Below are 14,077 nucleotides of genomic sequence, written 5' to 3' on the forward strand. Positions count from 1 at the left end.
CTGGACAACAATGTGATCTTAGTTCAGCAATCAAACATGAAAGAGAGCCATTTGTATAAAGCACCCTCCTTGTGCTGGAACTCCTCCAGAAGAGACAAATAGTCTTCATGCAGGAGGTCTGGTTTTGCCTCTTCCCATTAAAAAAAAAAGAAAAATCTGGCCTAAGAAGTGTCTTAGGATAAGTCTGGGCAATGCAGTGGCCATTGCCGGTGGTGCTGAGCAGCGCTGTCAGACCCGAGAGCTCAGAGATGCAGGTGATGCCTCTGCCACGTGTGACCGCCTTTGTGCAAGGCGAGTTAGCAGTAGGAGGGGTGCTGTTGCTTGTCTCCTGCACGCAAGGGCAAGCAGCAAACACATTGGCGTGGTGTCTTTCAGAGGAGACTTTCAGCCAGTGGGTAGAAAAGCTGGGGGTGCTGATACAAACAAGGACTCAGCAGCTCTTGGTATTTTCCGGGGTGCAATGATGTGATGGATGTCCTTTAGCTGTGTGTGGGGTGATAGTGCTGCTCTTCTCCTTCTTTGTTTTGCTGCCAGACAATGAACCTCTCTGGAGGGCTCTGGCTCTGAAGATGTAGGAGCAGCTCTACGCCTGCTGAAAGCAGTGGAAAATTTTGCAGAAGGCAATCTGTAGGAGAAACAGGTGGATATTCTTGTGAGGAAAAAATTTCGCAGTTTCTATCAAATTTGCTGTTCTTTATTCAAGCTCTGGCTAAAGAGACTTTTGCAGCTCAAAGCATGATTGCCAGCCTGGAGGTGTCAGATGGGCCAGATAGGTCCATGGGATTCCCTGGCCTTGCAGATCTCCTCTTCTACAGCTGGAGTTACGTGGTCTCATCTCCTTTCTAATGGAGGCCAAACACTCCCTGACAGTGACTTAGATGTCAAAGCTCGTCTCTCCGTCCGTGTGTCCCTTTGGTGTGGGTGAGGCCCAGCTTCCTGTGTGGCTGCCTGGGTGCTGTTTCCACCTCAGAACTTGGAAAGTTGGAAAGGAAACTGCCAAGGAAACTTGGCAGCGTTGGATCTTGTACATAGCTGGATCTTGAAGTACGTAGCTCCTGGGGCTTCCCACCTTCCTGCTCCCCATCCATGCTGGTGACAGGCAGCCATGGAGCACGCTGCTGCTTTCCTTTTGGTTCACAGACTGAATCCGCAAGGCAGTCCTGCTGCTTGCAAAAACAATGTTGTATTTCTAACCAGGCCACCCAACCTAGCAATGACAGATGTGGTTGTGTTTGAGGTTGAGGTTGGGTCAGCTTCCTCTCACACCTCCAGCCTGCGCATCTCTGGTGGCTTTGTGCCTCCTGTCCAGGTGCTAGGAAGACAAGGCCAGGTCTCCCTTTCTTTGTGGGGAAAGAGGCTGGTTGCAAAGAGACCCAAGCCAATGCCCCTGCTCCATGGTGCAGCTGGTGGTGCTGGGAGGGGGGCAAACCCACTCTCCTGGGCTGATATGGGCTGGAGAGAAAAGGGTTGACCTTTTGAGCAAAAGCCACATTAAATTACAGGAATACTGGTGGCTGTGCCACTATGGGCAAGGGCATAACATAGTTATTTGTCAAGGTTAACCACCGCCATTGACCTCTCGCGCGCAGCTAAAAGCTGTGGTGCAGCTACTGCTGCGCTGCGACCTCCGTGAGCGTGAGGCCATGTGGGCTGTTGTTCAGGAAAAAAGGCTCTGTAACTTTTCCTCCCCTTACACCTACTGGCTGTACCTTTTAATTTGTTTTTTTTTCTGGCATTGTGTACCCAGTGGTGACTAAGCACATAGTGAAATAGTTGGGGAATGGGTCTGTGAGCGTACAGCCAGGCCCTCAGCCTGCTGGGGACATAGGCATTTCCTTTGCTGGGCTCCCTTTCAAAACGTGCCTTGTTCCTTCTGACTTTCCCCGCTCTGAGGGTGTCCTCCTTCAGGATAGTGTTACCCACACACTGATTTAAATTTTGGTGATGCTTAATGAGGCCACTTTGTAAGTCAATGCATTGTTGTTTCCTCTCCGTACTGACCAGAAGTTATTTCCATTCCTGGAAGCAACTCCTCCTGTTTCTACACTTTTTCTGTGTGTTTCCCAGGCAGGTTGTAAGATGAGGGCTGTGTAAGATGAGAGCGCATTGAATTCAGGTCACCATTGCTTCCAGACGTGGCTACCGCTGCAGAGGCTGAGGGAGACCTTGCTGTGTCTGCAGGCCACCACTTGCTGGCATGCCTGGAAAAGCCAGGACATTTGCATGTGAAATGAAGCCGTGCTTTTGCCTTCTGGTGAGGGTTGGCTTTGGATGGAAGCACTACGCCAGGCTGGAGCCCCTATGCATTTGAGGGGTGATGGGGACAATGGCAGCTCTGGAAAGCTGCTTAAGATTTGCCCTCATGCTTCTTTGGCAGGTGGGAGGTGTACGAAGCCAGGCTGGGCCATGATTTGAAGGTGCTCCTCAATGACTGTCGAGGACAGTGGAACACAGAAATCCCTGTGTCTGCCTGGTCAAGTACATTTGCACCTTTCCCATCATCTTACCTGAGTCACAGAGCCCTACTCAGCCAGACAGGGCTTTTCTCAAGGCCACCTGTGCCCGGGCTCTGTGTTTTTTTTGCGGCTGAGCAATGTCCCCTCAAGAGCTGCCCCTGGGAAGGGATGGCTGCAGCTTGGCTTTGGGGACAAACGAATGGATTAAGCACAGCTGTGCAGAGGCAGGAACTGGTGCTTGGAGCAGGAGCTGGTTCCCAAACCTTCTCTACTCCCCAAACTTTCTGACTCACATCCTGCATCCACCACCATGGTGTGCAGATGCTATTCCTTGCTTCAGGCATGGCTCGGCGTCATACCAGAGCCTCCTGACATCCACAGAGCAAAGCACTGCTCCACTCTAAGCGAAGCATTGGTCAGGCCCGTAACAAACAGCAAAATCTGACATTTAACTTATGTCATGTTGTTTGCCCGGTTTTAAAAAGGAAATATTATCTAAGCGCTCCTCTGAAAACTAGAGCCACCCACACTTAGTTTCGTTTGATTTGGCCAGTTAGACCTGTGTAATATTGCTATCATTTCCAGAATATAATGTTCTGAATCCCTTATAAATTGTGCATTTTCCTGAATGAAAAGCTTCTCTGGGTGTTTGAAAATCTCCCCCAGATCCTTCTCGTGATAGAGAACAAACAAGGAAAAAATTTATAACTCACTAAACTGACAGAAAATTAGCACAGTCATGAAAGGCGTATGTGGCTTTAGCAATGCAACTGAGAGGGAAAAATGAATAAACTTGCCACTCAGAAAGTAAAAGGCAGAGCCGAAGAGTGACTGCTGCCAGTTCGGCTTCCCAGCCCTTCTCCCCCACCATGCAAGCATAAAAACGGCCTCATCCCCCTGTGCCAGCTGAAAGGAAGAGCTCTTCTATAAGGGCCATTCCTGCAGATGCTACACTCAGAAACGTACCGCTATGAAGTGCATGAGTAGAGGCTGGCCTAAATTAATTTACATAGATATATAAATATATGCATGTGTGTGTATTTTGTATGAAATACGAAACCAGCGATTTCTTAGCCAACCCCTTAATTTGTCTGAAGCAGTGCAGGCATAATGGAAACTGCCCACACATTTTTCCATTAAAAGTCACAAAAGGAAGGGAGGGGGGGAACTGGTGATAGAAAAACACATGCTCTCTCAGCTGTCACATAATACGCCGTGCAGCCAGGCAGCAACGTACACGTGCAACAGTTTGCTGGGAAAAGTGTCGTCTTTATTCTGGTGCTTGCCGGTGGTCTTCCTCCTGCATGTGCCCTCCCTCCTAAGCGCCCTGGGCTCCGTGTATTCGGAGAAGGGGGGATGTGGCTGTGCTTGTGCCTGGGCAGGTGGATGCAGTGAACATAAGGAGATCCGTGCTTGTCCGTATTGGTTTTGCAGGCTTCCTCCTCTGGAGTGAAAAGAGAAAGCCTTGCCATTGCCCCTCGCCTTGTGTCAGAGGATTGTGCGGGTGGCTGTATGGAGCCTGCAGAGTAACTTTGGGTGGGTTATAAACAGGCTCTCTGCCCTGCCAGCTTCTTGACGCTGCTGAGACTGTGCTGCTGAGCAAAGCCAAGGCAGTGCCGCCCCGCATGCACGCACTGCAGTGAGCCACGCTGGCTGCTGGGTGGCCCCCTTGATGGAGAAAGCAGGATGGGGAGCAAGGGGAGGCCTGGGGGAACGCTGACGGGGCCTCAGCCTCAGCCTCAGGCAGCTCCTGGGGCCATCAGCATGAGGGGCTGCTGACCAGGGAGACCACCATGGGTAAGAGACAGCGGCATCTTTGGGACTTTTTGTGGTCTGGCAGGGGCACCCCCTTGCTAAACGGCTCACACGTACACTGCAATCCCCTGCTGTGAAGCAGCAGATTTTTCAAGTGGGAAGGGTTACTTTTGCCCCTCTTCCGCCTTCCACTCGCCTGGCCCCACTCAACTGAAAGTGTCAGGTGCATCAGTCATTCATCGCAACCAACCCGACGCTCTCAATGGAAACACTGTATATGGAAAAGGCGGCCCTATAAACTCACTCGCATTTTTCAAAAGGATGTGTCGTGTTGACAGTGCTAACCATTTTGCACAGCGTGGGGGGAAAATGCAGCTGGCAGCTAACGCAGGACTGCGGGGATTTGTCAGTGTGTGCATGTTTTTGTTTTTCACTATATTGTCCTATAACCCATATGCATCACTGCGGGTTGTGTTAGTGGAATTTTGTTGCTCAGCAGCTGTCAGGGCAATGTGAAGCCAGGCCCACTCATCCTTTTAACCATCAAAGGTACAAATTCAATCCATTTATGGCTGCCTCGGGGTGCTGCTCCGTCTTTCTCAGCAGCAGTGCCAGCTTAAGGCGTTCCTGCCAACTCCACTCTAAAGCCATGCGGTAATCTGTATCTGTTGATTGATCGGGGTTAAAAATACCCTGGATGGCTTGACTGGTTCGTTTTGCTGCACAAACAGCTGTGCTTGCCCAAGAGAAAGGTAGTGCAGAGGAACAAGTGGCCAGGAGGTGGAAACACCCTACTCTGGCTTTGCTGATGAGAAATAGGTAAACAGAATGCTCAGTTACGGAGAGGTTGCTATAAAGTCTGTATTTTACCTTTCCTTTTGGGAAGCAGGATGGCTGTTGGAGGACTCTGAGGATTTCTCAGTGTGGAGACAACGAGCTCTGTTTAGTTCTGCTTGTTTCAATCCCCCTTGTATCTTTGGTTGGGTCTTCCAGTATGCTCGTTCTGTGGTAACTTAGAAACATAACAAGAGCTTCTTCTAACTACTGACCTGCGCCTAGGAAGGTAAGACCACAGACCCTTCCTTAGCTCTTATTCTAGTACGAAGAGCTCTACATTTAAGAGACTGAGCCAAATTTGGCCATGGTAAACTCCAGCACCTTGCTAAGGACTACTATACAAAGTCATTCCAGGTACAATTTTAGTCATTGGAAAGGAGATGAAGGAAACAGAAAAAAAAAAAAAAAGCAGCTCAGCCCTGAATGGATCATAATTTATTATAAAATAGAACTGACTTTGTTTTTAACAAAGACCACTGCTTAAGACTGCAGAAGTGCAAATACTCTCTTGATCTGTGCTCCAGGACTCATCCTATGAAAAACCTGGTAGGTCCTTATCAGCAGTTACGAGGCTCCCTCAGTTTCTAGCTTGGCAAATGATGAGTGCTAACACTTGAAACTTTGTGCGTCATTTCATTTATTAGAATAATTTTTCCTCTTCCCTGACACTTTATTTGTTATGGTCAGTATTAATGGCGCAGTAGCATTTCTCAATAGAACCATAATTTACTAATCTGTAAACTGCAGAGATGTGGTTTATATTTCTAGAATTGTGACTGCCCTCTTGTTGCCCTCCCACAGAAACCTGAGACTGTTGTTCCCCCCACACTAAGTGAAGTAAAAAGCAGAGGTTTCTCCCCCATGTTGCAGAAAATACCTGTCTTCCCTATTAAGTGACTGATCCTGGAGCTGCTTATGCCTTTCATCCATCTGCTGCCAATTTAACTGGCTCCGCTAGCTAGTGGCTCCTTCTTATGACCTTGCAAGAATTTATAAAACCTGGTTTCTATAAAAATTAAGGGATAATCTCCATGTTTAGCCTCTTGCTCAACTAACCATGTTTTGTTACTACCAGCTATTGCTAGAATATATCCACGTCTCTCCCCCACCTCCGACTCAAGCCTGCATCTGGGAAGATCCAAAGCCTTGGCCAAGATTTCCAGCTGCTGCCGTTACCTCAGTACACCAGTTGCTGTTGCATATGTGCAGTAGCTTTGCCCGGATCACTGTGTTTCTGGAAACCTGGAGCGTAAGCACAGTGCTGAGGCTCTGCAGCCTGTCAGACCAGGTCTGGCAGATCTGGGGAGAGCCTTCGCAGTGTACACACCACACGTGTGGTCAGAGTGGGTGTCTGAGGCCCAGGCTGCTTTTTAATCCCCGCCATTTGCACCACCTGGGCAGACCAACACAAGTCTGACACTTCCCAGACTCAGCCGACTTATTTTCCATATGGTTGTGCTGGGGGGACCATACACACGTCTGTCCGGGACGTCGCAATCAACCAGCACCTGAAAGGCCAACAGAGCTAGAGAAGAGATTTGCAGTACGTATGTGTGTATGTATACAGCAGAAGGAATTGTCTTTTGTGGCTGTCTCGAATCTTTCGGCTGAGACTGCAAAGCAAGATCGGCTTTACCACTGTGCGAGGTTCCCCATGCAGTGCACATATGTGTATCAGACCACAGAACCCGAAAATAGGCGTTTCTCTAGTGACATTTAGCCTTAGTTTTCCAAATGAAGACATGGACTTGCAGCAGGACAGCCTTTAACAGGATGGAACTGTAAGTATTTATTTACCCACGGTGTAATTTTTATCTTTCATAAGAACGCAGGTATCAGCTGCTTAATTACAGGATTATGTATGTAAACTTGCACTTTATAAAAATTTGGAAGTAAAACCTTTGCCTAACAACAGTCTTATTCTTGGCAACCAAGTTCCATCTACAGAATCCTTTCATGTTAGAGACATATCCCACATGTGAGTTATTGTTACAATTCAATAAATACTTTACAAAAATAATGCTAGCTTTTTTTAAAAATGAAGACATTTTAACTCACCAATAGCTCCTCCCAGACAGCTTCTTTCAAGAACAGCTTCTTCTGTAGGACACCGTGCACTCAGCGTATGATAAAGGAGGAAAAGGGCTGGTTGCACGGGAACTCAGAAATGTGTATTCCACTTTTCCTGTTCTTTAAAAAAAATCAACTTCTTTCTCAAAAGAAAGAAACAAGCAGATCTAAAACTCTTCAGATTAAAAACTGGGAAGTAACTTTTTCTTCTTTTTTTCTTTTAACATGGTTTCCTTCTCTGACCTCACTCCTCCAGAGACTTACGGCATGCTTAGTTTACAGGTAGCTGCCCTGAAGATCTGCTCTCCAGCGTAAGACGTAAGCCCTGACAGCTGTAGCTCTGTATCTGAGGTGTCTCCAGGCATTGGCTGTTTGTTACTCTTGCAGAACCACTGCATCGGGACTTTTTCTGCTCCGTAGGAAAACCACAAATACGTCTCCCTGCAAGCCTACCCCAACTGGACTGCAAAGACCTGAGCTAGAAGGTAACAGGAAGAATTCCAAGAAAAAAAATTGCTAGTAACTGTCTATTTTCACTTTAGAGTATTACTCTTCCAAAAAGAAATTTCTTCCTTTCTTAAATATGACTAGTCATGAAACCAATTATAGAGAAAACTGATGCTGTAGGTGCATTAATCTTGTAAACCATTCCCATATGGAAGAGTACATTCTTCAATCCTATTGTTTATAACAACTTTTAAATATGTGCCCTCCTCAGCAGGGCCTTGGGACCTGATGGTGATGGCAGCTGCCCCCCCACTCCCCCTCTGTGTTACAGTTGGGGCATAAAATGAAATGCACATTATGAAATGAATGTTATTGCAGTAAAAAAATCCTACCAGGACAAGTTTTATGTATGTCTGTATGTAAAAATAGGTGTGTGTGAGATAGAGAGATATGTGTTTATAAATTACACACACTATGAAAAATACTTATGTCTTATATTACAACTATATACATTCATCAGAAAGAAACTGGTCAGCTCCCGTCAGGGAGACAATGCAGCAGCTGTTATCAGTTCTTTGGCATCCAGGAAATGAATGCTATTTTCTGTCTGAAGGGGAGGAAAAATCTTCTCAGTATTCCCTTGCTTCTTGAAATTGCTTGTAGTAGTCTTCGTCTGAAGGGTTTTCTGTACATTTCTGCCCATTGTTTGGAGGCCGTGCTTCATTGTATCGGCTCCAGTCACCTTTGCATATAATCCAAGGCAGAATGTCCACTTTGTAATGGAGTTCTGCCGAGAACTCGATGCTGATCAGGTTCGGTGTGCCTGCCCCTTTCCCTCTGGTGATCAGCTGCATATTATCGTCATAGCAGCAGTGCTGTGCTGCGAGCGTTGTGCTTTCCAAAGAGAGCATGGAGCGGATGCAGTACCGTGCAGTAGGCTTATAGATCTCCAGTTTTTCCTTTGGACCGCTTGCATCTTTCCAGCGAAAGTTTTTCCTCTTAATTCGATCGTAGATTTCAGCAGTGCTGTATGCAACCTCTCTGGGGTAGGAGCATGGGCAGCTGGGAAGATCGTTGACCACTTTGTGCATGTATTTCTTCAAGAACTCACTTTTGCAGCTCATCCATCTTTCACAGCTATCAGTATCTGTTTAAGAGCAGGAAATGGAAACTTAAGATACATTATGAAGCATCCCAGCTCGTATGGTCAGTGATAACAAATGAGTAAAGTGTAACTGTCCAGCACCAGTGCTTTGCTTCTGAAAGAAAGGGCAGTCAAAGCTTGCATCCCTGCCTGCAATCTGTTAATCTCCTGTCTTAACAAATAAAGAAATCAAACGTCTGACTGCCTGTAGGGCCTCAGGCAGTGCTAGTCTGAATTACAGTGCTGCACCAGGCCAGTAAGAATCTCTGACATTTCTCCTACCTGATAAATTCTAGTTCAGCAGCTGATATCCCCATGTGGTGCAAGAGACGCTGCCACAGGTTTACAAGTGACAGAACTGAAACAGGGAAATGACAGTGATTTGAAGCCAGCCTCCAGTTTAAACCCCTAGTCCACACACTCACCTTGTAAGAACAGCAGATTCAGATGCTGAAGGATTAAGTTTCTCATGATGCTAGAAGTACCAAGACGGCAAGCAAGGCCTGGATTACTTTTTCTGAAGTTCATTATTAAGCCCTAATTCAGTCATTCTTTTAACTAACAAATACTTTTTTTCTATTTGGTCTCTGTCTTCCAAAGGAGTATTTCAAGCAGTTGTAGTTGAAACACGGAGACTGACATCTTAGCTGGCTTCTCACAAATGCAACCAAAAGTGATTCAGACTCTACAAGGGCACACATGACAGAATATCAGAGTGTCTGTATGTTAGGAGGACTTAATGGCACCAGAGCTATGACTTACAGCTGGAATTAAAGAGATTTATAGAGTAGTAGCATATTTAATACTGGCACTTCATTATTTTGCAAGAGTTTGGGGAGAATCCAGTTAAACGTCTCCTACCTAAAGCATTATTTAAGGTTTCTCTATCATGCTTTCAAAAAAACCCTGCACATCTTGTTCCACACTTACTTAATGGGACTCTGGAGTAAGGCAAAGACTGGGATCTAAAACTCTTACAGCAAACATTCTTGCAAAATATTTAGTGAGCTGTGTCCTGTTTTTCTATCTCCTTAAAGAGTACTATTCCTGCTCTCATTAACTATTGTTCTCTGCCACCATAGGAGGGAGGTGCTGGATTACACTATTTGTCCAATTAGCCCAGCATCCAGAGTCTGAGTGGCCACACTATGGTTTCACTGGAGGGATCAAATCAGAACAGTACAGAGGTTGGTCTGAGTTTTAGATAGATGAGTATTGAGTCATGCCCTATAAAATTGCTTTAGCTAGCCCCACTGCAGTGCACACAGTTATAAAAGCTACGCATGCTCGTAGAAGTCATTGCCATTTTTCTTCATGTGACAGCTCTACCTAAAATGATTTTATATTATTATTCATTCAAGGCTACTTCAGCAAAATGCTGAACACTGATTTTTTTTTCCCTCCGTTAGCGTGCAGCCTTACAGCTCTTTTCTGAACGAGGAAAGAGAATCGCCATTTTATAATGAAAGAAGCACCAAAATTTGCTAAGATTTAAGAGGAGAAAGAGTCTATGACAGAAGCAAGCAAAGGCTCAGGCCATAAACTTAAGTAAGATTATAAATGGCCATTTTTACTGACACTTTTAATGGTAAACTCAACATCTTGGTTGCGATGATGACGTTGCGAGAGTCGCAACAGGAAAATCTAAGGAAGTCTCTTATCTGTTACTGAAAGATGGACTAGGCTGCTTACCAACTTCAAACAGTTTGGTAGCATTGAAGTCTTCACTTCCTGCAAGTAAGCTCACTTCTGTGGCAGCTGTCCGGAAGGTATCTTCGATCCCTAAGACAAACATGTGTTAATGGTTGTGGTGTTTTCCTACCAAAACACAATGCAATCAACTGCTGCCCTGCCACCCGCTCCTTCCCCGGTTCTGCAAGGTGCTCTTCTTTGGCAGGGAAGTTAATCTGAAGTTGCTGCTGGAGGGAATGTTCACTTAAAAAGTCAAATGGCCAAGGAATCTGTGGTGTTAGGAAGATAAAGTATTAGCTTAGCCCAAAGGTCAAAAGTTTCCAAGTTTTAGTGCTTAGATTATATTTAAGGAACAAACTGGTTAGTTATGAACACAGCGCAGGGACAGCAGCAGGGGAACCAATTTTGTTCCTCTTCTTCCCGCCACAAGGCTTGCAGTAATTCAGGTAATAAAATATTAGCATCTTAAAATGTCAGGATCTTCCAACAACCTCCAGTACAGTGTTTGCTATCAGTAGAGAGAAACATGGATTACCAGAAAATATATTAATTGATCTTGCCAAAGTAAACATCCTTTCATTGCTGCTTCAGTTTGGCCTACTGACCAGCCTGACGTTTCTGTGCTGTGCAGCCTTTAACAAACATCTCTTCAAAGAAGCATTTGAACACGTTTTGTACTTTTTTTCCCCTCTCCATTAAATTAAAGACCTCCAAAGAGAGCAGAAAGCTCTTTAATACGTGATAACTATATGGTTAATAATAATGAAGTCTGTTCACCATCCAACTTCTTGTCAATGAACTTTCTCCTGATCTCCTGAATTGGGGCATAATAGTGGCTTGCAAAGCTTCAAAACAGCCTCAGGCAGCTTTTCAATAAAATTATCATAGGGTTTTGCCTTAACTCCAGCAGTAGATGCAGAATAATAGATATCCAAGTACCCATTACGAGGCAGTAATTCACTGCTGGAATTATAAACAGTAGAAGCTGAGCTTTGCCCTCGTTGTTTTAAAAATGTCAGCACAGCCTCAAAGAGTAAATATATTTTGCTTGCGGATCGTTGGGGGTCTGTTATATGACATAATATATTCTTTCAAGTTTGCCACTGTTTGATGCTAGCTGGTAATAAATACTGGAGAATATAACCGAGGGCTACAGCCTTTATTCTGGAATTAACCCCTTATTGTTGAGGTTTCAGGATGTATGAGAGCATCCAGAAACATTTTTCTCCTGAACTGCCTGGCAATCATTACCTTGCAGTGGATGCATGTATCTATCTGTGAGTGAGAAACTTCTCTCCAGCTCTCTCACTGAGGCTCCTAAGTCTTCTCTCCAGCACTGCTGACATTTCACTTCCCATCAAAAAAAACCTGACCTCCAGTTTAAGAATTTCTGCCTTTCTGAGTCACTGAGTAAGCGCGGTGAAACACATACCACCACAGCATGTGTTTTTACACACTCTCTCCAGAATCTTAGGAAGTAATGAAACTGCACATATCCCATGCGTTGTGGCAACTACTGCTTCACTGCATTACCAGCTTTCCTAACTCCAAACACACGGCAGCATTTAAAGAACATAATGGGAAAGTTTTCCACAGCAGCTTTAATTTTTTGCGATGCAGGTTTGAGTGCTGAGCCCTGCTTTTCACAAAAGCGAAAGCTGCATGATGGCAAGGACACCTCTGTTACTGGCACTTCAATGTCAATGCCTGTAGATGGTAGGAGCTACGGCGAGGCTCCTTGGATGTATTTTCTGAACACAATCAAACCAAAACAACACATTCCTTTGCCCCACTGTGCACAGCTGTTGCAGGACCAAACTTGCTGTTTGGCAATTCTCCAATTATCAAGCAACGTGTAACGAAACAGAGATGACATTTCCACCTTCACGTTGACTTCCTAGGACAGGAAATTTTGCAGCTTAATGCCCAATGAACCCAAAATCTCTGGAGTGAAACACAATGCCGGTATTTAAAGTATTTTTTCATATTAATACACATGAGATCTTAAAGTAAATCTGTATACATTAGGCACAAAACTTAAAAGCCATGTAAGTGGAGATATTTGTTCACAAGACTGACATGCCCCGTCACTGCACAGCAAGATATGAGCTCACTGAGGCAACGCTCAGCACAGCTGTTAATTAACACAAATTTATTTTAAGAGAGTAGATTACACCCTTTGGAATACAAAATGTACCACGCACAAAAAGTACTGCAATAACCTAAAAAGCGCCTGTATTTGTCCATTTCATAAATGGCCTTGAGAACCAGTGTGTCTCTTCCCACCGAAATTCTCACCTAGCCCGGGAACAAACGGGGCCTGGGCTTTGTGTACTGGAGGGCTCTGCTCCCTGCCCTGACCGCCTCTCCCCACTCCCCGCCGACAGCAGGGTCACACCTGGGCAGTTGGGCCTGTCGCAGGTTCGTGACTCCGTGGCAGTGCAGGCGTAGCCGCAGGACCTTGTCCGCTTCTGATTGCCGCTCCCGCAGGTGACGCTACAAAGGGACCATGGGCTCCAGTCTCCCTCACCGTCAATATAATCTGTGTAAAAACAAAGATGAGGAAGGAAATGAAGAAACAAAACTCCTGCTACCCAAAACTACTGTGTAGTGTTTTTTATTAAGAAGGCAAAACAAGAATGGAATCCAGATGTCTCTACCTGAAGCTCGGGCTAAATGCCAGGCGTAAGCCTGCTGTTTAAATGGTTTTCACACTTGGTGCTCCTCAGGGAAATGCATGCAACATTATTTGAAAAAATATTTCCTTTCTCTTTTGACCTTTCGGCAGCTGAGAATCCTCAGCTGCAAAGCTGGGTCATGAACTAACAGTACACGTCTACTCACATAATTTCCCTGCATATAGGAATATGTTTTCTGACCACAGACTAACCAGGCATAGGATAAATTAAGTTTTCTTTTTCTTCTTTTCAAAACACACAGCAATAGCACAACAATACTTACTTAATTAATTTTTAGGACAGAATGAATGTTGGACTATGGGAGGCGAAGGGTCATGCGTGAAAATTGCAATTTTATTCTTCAGTCCCTTGAACAGGAAACAGATATTACAGGAGTACTGCTGTGAATACAGGGAACTGCATACATATCTTGCGCCCAGAACAACATGCAATTTGTTGTGTTTCATGCAAATTATTAAATAACATCAAATCTGATGCTTTACTAGCAAGAGCCGCCTGAAAACGAAACACGACTTCATTCTCTTCTGGTAGACAGCCAAGGGCAAACGATACCAAGCCTGCACCACCGTGGCTCGGTGCCACTGTAAGTATCCAAAGCCCTTAGAAGCCGGCTCCTTTGTTTGCTGAGTTGACTGCAGCACATCCCACCTTGTGAAGGCCACCAAATGGAGTCCATCAACCAATCCCTGTTTTCTGGCCTCCCCAGCTGAGTGCTGTCCCTCACTAGGGAACATCTGGCTCAATGGATTTCTCCGCAATCTACGGGAGATGTTTAACTGACCCTGTGATCGTAACTTGCAGCTTTTGCTCATGTGGGTTAAACCAGCACCAGTAGCAAAGCAAAATGGGGTTCAGTGACTCTGAGCCAGCCCTGCTCTATAGCTGCAGGTTGAAGGTGTACGTACAGGCAAGACACAGGCAAGACCCCTGCCTGCGCTGGCCTCTGTGGACATGCGACTCCCGCTCCCCCACCACGG

The 14,077-nt window shown here is 45.5% G+C and overlaps 1 protein-coding gene across 2 annotated transcripts in view; it reads right to left on the reverse strand.

Moving 5' to 3' along the window:
* Positions 1 to 6,812: 6,812 nt before the first annotated feature.
* The window catches only part of ISM1 (isthmin 1), a 40,294-nt gene continuing 33,029 nt past the window's right edge, over positions 6,813 to 14,077 (reverse strand). For both annotated transcript variants that reach the window (XM_086744511.1, XM_086744510.1), the window contains 3 exons: positions 12,800 to 12,943; positions 10,402 to 10,491; positions 6,813 to 8,712 (listed from right to left, as the gene is read on the reverse strand). In XM_086744511.1, coding sequence (XP_086600637.1) covers positions 8,195 to 8,712; positions 10,402 to 10,491; positions 12,800 to 12,943 — 752 coding nt within the window. In that variant the 3' untranslated portion in view covers positions 6,813 to 8,194. The remainder of the gene's footprint in view (positions 8,713 to 10,401; positions 10,492 to 12,799; positions 12,944 to 14,077) is intronic.

The sequence above is a fragment of the Chlamydotis macqueenii genome, chromosome 3, assembly GCF_036417535.1.
Source record: "Chlamydotis macqueenii isolate bChlMac1 chromosome 3, bChlMac1.mat, whole genome shotgun sequence".
NCBI lineage: Eukaryota > Metazoa > Chordata > Aves > Otidiformes > Otididae > Chlamydotis > Chlamydotis macqueenii.